This window comes from Aulonocara sp. 'chitande type north' Nkhata Bay, linkage group LG7 (assembly GCF_057382095.1).
Source record: "Aulonocara sp. 'chitande type north' Nkhata Bay isolate Kocher_YH1m ecotype deep benthic linkage group LG7, A_spYH_male_GT1.1, whole genome shotgun sequence".
NCBI classification, from domain to species: Eukaryota; Metazoa; Chordata; class Actinopteri; order Cichliformes; family Cichlidae; genus Aulonocara; species Aulonocara sp. 'chitande type north' Nkhata Bay.
In genome coordinates this window covers 39,951,455-39,961,921 of record NC_141350.1, presented here as the reverse complement: position 1 = coordinate 39,961,921, position 10,467 = coordinate 39,951,455, and the positions used below count along the sequence as shown (strand labels likewise).

Below are 10,467 nucleotides of genomic sequence, written 5' to 3'. Positions count from 1 at the left end.
ATAATGCAAACTACGGCATTAAAATGAAAAGTTCTTAAAATAAAAATTGACCGTTTCCAAAAATGCTGATCACTGCAGACACTTCTCTGTACAAACAGCCATTAGCTCATGAGGTAGTACACTCAAGGTTGCTATTTGCTTGCATAATGATCATACTTTGAAATATTGACACTATGTCTCATAATAACACCGCAGCAGGACTTCATCATACTGTTGCACACTCACACGTTCAAGTATATATGGGACACCCATCTTTTACCTATTAACTGTAAAGAAATGAAGAGTAAGCAGTTTGTCTGTTTGTACCTGTCAATGATTGAATAACTTTGAACCCCCTTGAAGTCTGCATTGCCACAGTTTCCACACGCGAGGCCTTCGGAGTTAAAATGTGGCTGAATTGGGGTCAATTATAATCCAGACCTAACTAACAAGGTAGTATCGTAAAATACACATTATTTACATCACACTGATGGAATTCTAAAGTGGGAAAGTGGAAGACGTATGAATGCATTGTGATGTCAGAGGTCAGAGGAGAATGGCTACACTGCTTCAAGCTGATAAGGACGTAACTATGAGTTAAATAGCCACTCGTTACAATTAAGCTATGCAAAGAGCATCTCTGAATGGAGAACCTGCTGAACCTTGAAGCAGATGAGTTACAGCAGCAGAAGACCACATCAGGTGCCACTCCTGTTAGCTAAGAGCAGAAACTGAAGCTACAATTCAAACAGGATCAACAAAATTGGACAACAAAAGACTGGAAAACTGTTGCCTGGTCTGATGAGTCTTGATTTGTCCTGTAGCATTTAGATAGTAGGGTGACAATTTGGTATAAACAACAACATCGATGCATGGCTTGAATCAACCCTTCAGGCTGCTGGTGCTGTAGTGGTGTGGAGGATATTTTTTGACACGCTTTTGGTCCCTTAGTACCAACTCAGCATCATTTAAACACCACACCTGAGTATTGTTCCTGACCATCTCCATCCCTTTATAAACACAGTGAGCCCATCTGCTGATGTGTCATGCAACAAGGAATGAGGATTTATGCTGATGCTGTGAGGATGAGACATGACTTCTGACCAGGCAGTTCTCATCACGATGCCCATGTATTTAACAAGAACATACTTTTCAAGCTGCCAACTGACATGAATCACTTACATTGTGAGCTTTACCTGTGGAGACTGTGAATAGAGAGAAATAGGCACAAAAACCGAGATTTAATCCACATTTTCCACTGAACTCTGCATCATAAATGAGAAGCATTTGAATCAATGCTGCCTACTACTGGTTTTTATGAGACCTGCAGCTTCCTCGCAAACCAAAATGAGCTAATCTTGCACCTCTCTTAAATCACATCAACCTGCTTGGATTTTTAAGCAACTGAAGCACAGAAACTCACAAACAACTGATTTCCCAGCACTTTATTCATTCATTTATTCATTTAAAAATATCTTTTCACATAGGCACTGAAATAAATATTTCACATTGCAGTAGTCAGTGCCACCGCAGTAACATACAAAACACACAAAGGAAAAACACAACCAAACAGCAGTCCAAGCAGATCAAGCATTTAATGCCAAAATAAAGACACTTAAAAAAAAACAGAGTGCTTTTGAGTGCTGCCGTCATGACTGCAGCAGTAAGTGCTCTGAAAAGAAAGAAAGAAAACCACACTGGCCTTGGAGTGTAACAGTTTGATCATTTTGTCCTAGTTTAGGCTCAATTGTGGACCCACAGATTGTAGAAGTGCCATTACAGTACAAACAGATAATAAGGCAAACCTGATTGAATAATGCAAAAACAATACAAACCACCAAAAACATATAACTGTCCAAAAGTACATTAATTTGAAAAAGAAAAGGAAACTGACACACATCAAACTGGCCTTGTTAAAGCAACGAGGTGGCGGTTATCAGCATTTTTTCCTCACATTGTTGCGAGAAGCTTCATGATAAAAGGACTGATGGCTGATAACAGATATCTGCTACAGTTGACTGACCTCCCGGGCTCATCACTGAGTGTTATGTTAAGTGCTACTGCTCACAGCAAACTGTGAATTCATAGTCACACGTACCGCTGCTAAAGCGTCATTTCCTCAAAATTAAATATGAAGGAAGAGATCTTGTTTCCTCTCGTCAGACTCATATCAGCCACCACATTAAAACTCCTGTGAGTTGTGGCTGATCTGTTTTACAATAGGGCACAATATCAAAACTGGAAGCGTGCCAGTAGAGATAAATGCACAATCCTATAATTTGATCAAACAATTGCAATAGATAGACAACCACAGGTCACTTAGCACCTCTCTGATGAGCTGTGCTGAGTGAGGTGAACTGTAAGTAAGCTACAGCAGGACGACTGAAATCAGACTCCCAAATTATGTAAGATGAGACTGAAGACTAAAAAATATATACCCATCATCTCAATGATAAAAATGAGTTTAGCATTAAGATTAGTCTGTTTCTCTCAGCTGATAACAACAGCTTTGATTTTATATACTGGCTTTGCAACTTTGCAGCATTTAAAGTATTTTTTCCCAACATATGTGTTCAAATATAAAAAAAAAATACTGCAAGTACTGAGTGACTGTTTCTACCAAAGAGAGGTAACTCGCAGTACCCAAACGGTAACGTTCAGCTCCCTTGGGTTTTTCTGTCATTCCCACTTCTTAATCAAGACATTTCACACAGAACCAACAACAAAGCAAGGCAAAAAATAAACAAAATTAAAATAAATAATTCTTCCCACAGACTAAGAAGTAAGATTCAAAGGATTCAAAATACCTATTGATATTTTTTACCAACACTTCTGTACAAAAACTACAATCATAAACAACCATGAGAAAATGCTTTTATCACCCAAATATTTTCTACGAATACAAAAAATACAGTTTCATGCATTGATCTAATAGAGCTCACTGTTTTCTGTGCTTTAGGGGCTGAGTTAGTGTGGCCGACCACATCTAACATCAGCTCACAGTCCTTAGGGAGCAAACACAATCCCAGCACCAACCTCCACCTCCAGTGGCTCTGCTAAGCCGTGGGATGCAGGTACCCTCTCGGCATATTTATATATGCCTCATTATTAAAAAAACCAAAGTGTTCGATCCCTCCAGCAGAGGTTTAGAACTAATTTCAAGCTGAATTTAAGCTGTTCTGGGGACACCTGGTGGCCAAACATTTTACTGACATGCTATATGTTTGTGTCAATCGGTCAGCTGTCTGTAATCACATCCGCTCATTCTCCTTTAATGCATGCAGTGGCTGACATGATGTGTTCATCCATTTTATTTTATTTTGGACAGTTAAATTACAGTGAAGGGTGTCAGACATATTTCTTACTGAGGCTGTGCTGCTGCTCTAATCCCTAATGTGGACTTCAGATTGGGAAGATAATCTGCGAGTGGTACGCACAGGTGAGTTGAACAGTGTGACGGAGGGCGTACGATAAAGAAGCCCCTTTATTTCTACCGCCGGTACTCAGAAGTACCTTGTCGTTAGGTTGACAAGGTAGAGGTCACAAAAATACGGTTCTTCTTATTATTGTGTTGTTTTTAGGCAGCTTTACATTGCAGTTACATGATGAATTTCACTTAGCTCCTGGTGGTCTGCGCTGGGCAGGACTGGCTGTGTCTAAAGTGCATGATGTACACAGCCGTCTGATGCCACCAGTAAAACATAGCCACCACAAGTATGTGCCACACCTGGTGGCTGGCACCCAGGTAGTTCAGCTGGCCTGGAAAAAGAAAAAATAAAGTGTAAATATAATGCATTTATTAATTCTCATAATGTAGAACTGTTGTTGAAAGAAGTTCAATCGTTTAAAGGGAAAACAAATAACAGATGGATGGATGGGACGCGTACTCTGTAGCGGTCAGAGAGTTTAATGGCTTCATCGTACTGTAAAATGAAATGTCTGGTGTGTCGTTGTCATGGCGGTGTATACAGTACCCTCTTAATCATTAATATTTCTGTTTCCACATAAATTCACCATTTCCTGTTTAAGTTCATTAAGCAGTTTATTTGACTGGTAAATGGACTGATCCCTATACAGCTCTTTTCTGCTTAAAGCACTTTATATTTAGCATTTCAGAATCAGAATCCTTTATTAGTCCCAGAGGAAATGATGTGGTCCCAGCTGCTCCAAGACAGTAAGAACAGTAACTAACTCAACTAAATTAAAAAATACAATATATTACAAAGTTACAAAATAGCTTTAATTATAAATATCCCAGTTTATATATATATACATATATATATATATATATATATATATATATATATATATATATATATACACAAATTTAAAAACATATGGTTGAATTGATGTGCCTTTCTTATCATATTGACTGCCCAGAACAGACTCGTAGAAAATCCAGAGCATTGCCTGACAATTTTGGCCTCTAGTGGGAACTTTTTTCCCTCCATACATTGTGTTTTGTATAATCCACATGAAGATCAAACCATTCTTTTCAAAGACAGAGCGGTGAAGTTTAACAGACCATGTGTCTAGAATTATGAACATGATCTGAAGAGGCCTGCACACTGCGAGATCCCAGCAATCTTCTTCAGCAAACTTTATTGTACGCCACACTGCCTGATACCCGCTCGGGTCTGTCATGGTAAAACAAATAAGTTTCTGCTGCAACAAACCCGATTTCCTTCTTTGCTGGAATTGCAAACATTTTGTTTTACACTTACATTTACGTTCCTCCACTCCACTTAAGTTTGTACCAGTCTGTGTCCGTTGATCAGGGTGTCATTTCCTGTCCTACTGGTTAGTTTGTCGACCCAGATCTAGCAGCAGTCACATCTTACATTCCTGATACTCCCAGCTTACTTCCTCAAATGCTTTTTTTTAACTGTAGGTCTCAAGACCATTAAGGTCAACTTCAGTACTCTGTCACTCTCAAAGCAACTTCACTCTTTTAAAGCTGCTTATTTCATCATGTATCATGAAAATGGTTCCTAATGTGAACGGGCATCGGCACATAGGTGTGGTAAGGATAACAGCTGAGTAGCTTTCATTGTAATTTTCCACTTCTGATCATGTTTTGTGAATCGTGTGAGTTATGGCTAAGAGACATAAAGTAGGAAGATCTACGGCCTGAGAAGCCTCAGAGCAGGAACTTCATACCCAGAATGATGATGATAACAGTTTAACTGACGGAGAAGGGTCAGATCAGCTCCTTTTCATATGAAAATGGATTGCCAGATAGAGAAGTGTGATTCATCACTCCAGAGAACACGTTTCCACTGCTCAAGAGTCCAGTTTTTGCGTAACTTGCACCACTGCATGTGATGCTATGCATTGCGATTGGTGATGTAAGGCTCACCATGAAAACCCTTTCAGTGAAGCTCTATACGCTCGGCTCTTGAGCTCATCCGAATGTCACGTGAAGTTTGAAGGTCTGTAGCGATTGACTCTGCAGAAAGTTGGAAACCTCTCCACAGTGTGCACCTCAGCATCAACTGACCCCACTCTGTTAATTTACGTAGCTATAACGCTATCACTTCATGGCTGAGTTGCTGTTTTTTCCACTGGCTTCCACTTTGTACTCCTAACAGTTTACTGTAGAATTTTTAATAGTGAGAAAATTTCACGACAGGACTTTTTCCACAGTTGGCATCCTATCAGGTTACCTGGCCAGAGCATCCCATTCTTTCACAAATGTTTGTAGAAGCAGTCTGCATGCCTAGGTGCTTGCTTTTATACACCTGTGGCAATAGAAATGATTGGAATGCCTGAATACAATGATTTGGATGGGTGAATGCATACTTGAAAAGTTGATATCAAAATCGTTCACTCTGTAAAGCCAAAAGCAAACAGACACAAATGCTGCCGCAGACAAGCAAAACTCACCAGGAAAATATCGCTCAGGGATTTTGGTGACGTAGAACAGGAAGGCAGAACCAGCAATCAAGTACATTATTATAACTCGAGGCAGAAACAGCTGAAACAGAGACAGGAAAGATTTATTGTACACAGGGAAAATCCTCATTTCTGGGTTAAAACCATAGTAACAGCATCACAGCAGAAACGGCTTGTAATAAAGCTCTAAAACGATACAGCGAACATACAGCGCACAAGCTTTGTTTCCTGACCTGCACAACATCGGAGGTGAAACCACCATTGAGCCAGACCCAGTGGCAGGCAGGAATCGTGCCAACACCTGCCACGCAACAGAAGATTGACATCCGTATCCAACGCCAGTCATTGCTGAGGTAACGAGGGTGGACCTGAGCGCTGAAGACGGCCAGGATCAGGGACAGCACTGTCAGCAGGTAGACCTGCCGCCAAAACTGCAACCAGGGGAAGTAACAGACAATATAAAACAGCGCAATATGAGCCTGAGGATCTCCAGTTTCATATCTTAAAGGAAAAGGAATTAGCCAGCAACCTGATACTAATGTTTGTGCTTACAGCATTACAATAGAAAGCGTAGAAGATCCCAGGTACATAGCAGCCCAGGATGCCAACAGAAATGCCTGCATAGTCCAACGCCAGCCAGCGGCGGCAAGTCTTCTCCGATCGATGACACGAGAACAGGTGATACCCCACTGAACACAGCATGCAAACCTGAGAGGGAAGCACACAGCACCAGATGCAAATGTTTTTCGACAATTTCTTTACGTATAGAGCATTTTTATGCATCCATCAAGCTAATCACATTTGTGACTACACGAAAAACTTTGTGTTCCTTTACCACATGGGTACATTATACCTACATAAGAATTACACTGACTAGTTATTCACTATATTAAAAGATTTCAAACCATTTGCGAGTGAAACTTACAACATAAACAAATACACAGCTAAAATGTCAAAATCCGCTATCTGTCAACAGGAACTCTAAACTTCACAGCTATTTCTATCTACACACCTGGGAAGGTGGCAGTGACCTGAGTGCACCTGTAGCAAGAAACATGAAACCTATGTTAATAGGTTTGTTCAGTCATGCAATTGCACAAAGCTACCCTGGTAAAATAAAACTGCTTCACAAACAATATCTGGAAACAGAAACATCTCATGCCAGCTAAAAGATTCATTACAAAAAATGCACAATAAGAAAAGAATCATGAGAAAACATTCATGAGAAAGTGCTTTATTTTTGCACAGAGAAGTGTACAGCTGCCTGATTAATGCACTGTCTGGACATGCCCTCACAGGAATTAAGGTGGATTTTTGCCAAGTTTTGACTCCCTGCACAACCTTTGCCCTGGTGGGTGGTGTCACCGTTTGCATTCATACTTGTGCACTGACGACGAGTGAAGCTGAGTGTTATACTTGAAGCAAATAAATAGTGAACAGCCCTCTCTTTAACTAAATGCAGGAAAGAGAAAAGACTTTAGAATCAGCTTGGGCCATAGACTGCTGATCAGGGAGCAACAATGGCAAAGAATGCCATGAGGATGACATGCAGAGGATTGGCATGACAGAGTAGGATGCTAGCGATAGGGTGAGATGGATTCAGGTGATCAGCCATAAGGAGCAGCTCAAAACTGTAGTTTTAGTCGTTTACTATACAAACAATGACAAAAAGCAATTGAACAACTTCAATCTCTATGCAAATATGAGGCAATCAAACTACTAGCAGGCTACTAGTTTACACAGCACTCTCTTTCATATACATTTTGCTTAATGCTACAATCTGAATGACATGTGCATTTATCCTGTTTTTATGGTATTTTTATTCCTATTTTCAACATTATTTAATTATGTCATTTATTGATCTATGGTTATGACTGGAGGGATGATTATTTTTAAATCAAGAAAGTGATTTGTAATTTTGCAGCGACGAAACAAATCATTAAAACCAGCTCACAGGAAGCTCAAAAACCATCTTGCATACATACACACAACTTACCTGGAAACAGAAGAGTCCTATAGCGTAGATGACATAGTCTTCTCTGTTGGCTCCAGAAGCTGGCAGGACAGACAAGAGGTCGTTGACTCCCAGAGAGAAGAACAGCAGGAAACCCAAAAGGTGGCTCCAGATATTCACCGTCTCATTGGACAGAATAAAAATACTGCAAAAGAAATGTGCAGGATGTTTGCATGTGCATGGTTTATGTGCAAATGTATGGATATAATCACTCAATTTTCCCCCTTCTGGTCTGTAATGCTATATATTTATATCTACAAAGTTGGGCAACTCAAAGAAAGATAAATAACAGTAAAGGCCAGAGGTGAAATGCATAAGCTTGATTTTGCAGTATTCCCAGCACCTTTTCAGGCAGAGTTTGGAGGGCAGGTGAGCCCTGTAGCCGTCTGTGATGTAGGGGTTTTCCTTCAGGAAGAGGGGGATTTGTTCGTAAGTGTACAGTCGTATCCTTTGGGGTATCAGCACCGGCCAGTGCTGATAACTGCCCAGCTCTATGTAGTGGGCAGTCTTCAGCAGCTTCTGGGGCATCTTCAGCAGCATCTTGCTCGGGGCTCCTCTGGCGGTGTAAGGCAAGCTGAGGGAGGCTAAGGCTGCATATGGAAAAAGGAAAGGTAGGATTTATAAGGGAGTGTGCTAGGATGGTAAAACAAGTCCTCCTCTATCTGAAATCAGTGCTGACATTATGTTATATCTACAGGATCAGGGTTACCGTCGTTTGTGTGTGTGTATTCATCTATTCCCTAACCCTACCTCCTTAAAAGCTCTCAAATCTCACCACCACCAGCACCACATTCTCAGTTAAGTCCACAGGCTCTCCGCATATCTTTCCCTTATAACTAAACCCCTTAAAACAGCAAACTAAACACACTAGCGTGCCCGACTCGCACGTCAATCCGTTTGTTATTGTTGGGCCATGCTAGCTAATGCGCACGCTAGTCCGCTAAAGTGATGTGAAACGGGGTTACAGAACTCACCATTAGTCCCACTCCGACTTTCGATGTCCCCGTTCACACAGTTCAGCCATATCTGGATGGCTTTTAACCTGACACGTCAGTAATAATGTTACATTTTAGTGAACAGACACACTACCCGCAAAACCTGTCTTTCTTCTTTTGACGTTGATGGTAAACAATGAAACGGCACAATGCTGCCACCAACTGGTGGCTGCGGAGAATTTCACCCTGCTGTGTTTTATTAAACTTGAAATGAAAACAACAACAACAACAACAACAACAACGATGATGATAATAATAATTTGTGGAAATGTATCCTAATTACTGATGTAGGTTAATTAAGGCCTTGTTCTCTACAAAGGAATGCATTTCAAACTGCATCTTTTATTTTAGCGGTTTGAACACTTCCCAAGAGGCATCACGCCCAAGCATTGGTGGACCATTTAATTATAATGCGGCTTGTTTATTTAATAAGTTTGACTGGTGACCACACCTAAAAAATACTGACTTTTTGCTTTCACTGAGACTGTTGCACATTGTTTAAGTCTTACCAGCATCCCACGAGAAAAAAAAACAAACAAACCAAAAACTACAGCAGTTATTTTCATTTTCTCAGATCTACAATTCTTACCCATGTTTGTAAATTGTCAAACATCATCCTACCATAATGCCTGAACATGACAAATCCTTTAGCAGCTGCTTTACGTTATTTAAAAATTGTGAAATATTAAAGCAAATAGCTGTTTTGTGATGTTGATATCTATTTGCTACAGAGCCAAAATCTCCAAGAAAGTGGTCTTGAGCAAGCCATGATCTTGAACGAAATAAGAAAATTAATGGATGGTCTTGAGCCTCCAGCCTTTCTGAAGGTCTTTTAGTCTTTCTTTGGAGATTGGATGCTTTTTCTTAATCTACTGCCTCTCCAGAGCTCAGACTTCAACATTATTGAAGCACTGCAGGATCATTTTGCTAGAGATCAAAATACAAGGCAGAAAACATCCAAAGAAGAAGCTGTGGAAGTCCTTCTGAAGCCTAAAGAACTATTCCTGAACTACAAGAAAGCGAAAGAGAGTTCAGGCTGTGTAGGAAAATAAAGGTAACCACACCAAATATTGACCGTTCAAGCTCATAAGAATTGTACAAACTCTGATTTTGCCTTTTATTACTGTATTTCAGTTTATGCTTGCATGTGTTTCGATAAGTCACTTCTTCTTTTTTCCCATTTCCAAGCAAAATGGGAAATAGATGATGGCTCGAGATTTTAGAAAATTTGGGGTCTCCACTATAACTTGAAACAATAAATAAAATCCAGTTTGAGTTGGTATTATCGGAGTATTGTCAGTAGGAGCATCTAACATCCAGAGCCCTGCTGTCTCCTCTTCCAACCACACCCACATAAAAAATAATAAAATACAAAAACATGGACCATGATCATGACCTAAACAGCCATCAGAAGAGAATAGATTCCTCTTCGCTGACGCAGTGACTTTGGTATGTTATTAGAGTTGCATTGTCATGACTTCATCCTCTTGAAAGTTGACACTAAGCCACAAGCTGTGAGGACATCCCTACAGAGAGTGCAGACACATGATTACAGCACTCGCTCACAAAAGAACTCCAGGAATG

The 10,467-nt window shown here is 40.3% G+C and overlaps 1 protein-coding gene across 2 annotated transcripts; it reads right to left on the bottom strand.

Moving 5' to 3' along the window:
* Positions 1–1,390: 1,390 nt before the first annotated feature.
* On the bottom strand, positions 1,391–9,006 carry paqr3b (progestin and adipoQ receptor family member IIIb). Of its 2 annotated transcripts, XR_015130376.1 has the most exons (8): positions 8,863–9,006; positions 8,232–8,478; positions 7,871–8,033; positions 6,427–6,582; positions 6,108–6,305; positions 5,866–5,956; positions 5,646–5,720; positions 3,603–3,738 (listed from the first exon to the last, which is right to left on the bottom strand). XR_015130376.1 is itself a non-coding variant. In XM_086300362.1 (7 exons), the coding sequence occupies exons 2-7, from the start codon at positions 8,426–8,428 to the stop codon at positions 3,596–3,598; spliced, it is 948 nt and encodes a 315-aa protein (XP_086156488.1). In that variant the 5' UTR covers positions 8,429–8,478; positions 8,863–9,006; the 3' UTR covers positions 1,391–3,595. The 2 variants fall into 2 exon arrangements, 1 of the variants encoding a protein (XP_086156488.1); XM_086300362.1 differs by lacking the exon at positions 5,646–5,720 and having other exon boundaries at positions 1,391–3,738.
* Between the last annotated feature and the right edge of the window lie 1,461 nt (positions 9,007–10,467).

Bases quoted from the DNA above. Each gene is read 5' to 3' on its own strand.
- paqr3b (XM_086300362.1), bottom strand. From the start codon at position 8,428: ATGCTGCTGAAGATGCCCCAGAAGCTGCTGAAGACTGCCCACTACATA. The intron at 6,583-7,870 runs GTAAGTTGTGTG...CTTCCCTCTCAG, and splicing joins TAGGACTCTTCTGTTTCCAG to GTTTGCATGCTGTGTTCAGT. The intron at 3,739-5,865 runs GTGAGTTTTGCT...TTCTTTTTCCAG, and splicing joins CCCTGAGCGATATTTTCCTG to GCCAGCTGAACTACCTGGGT.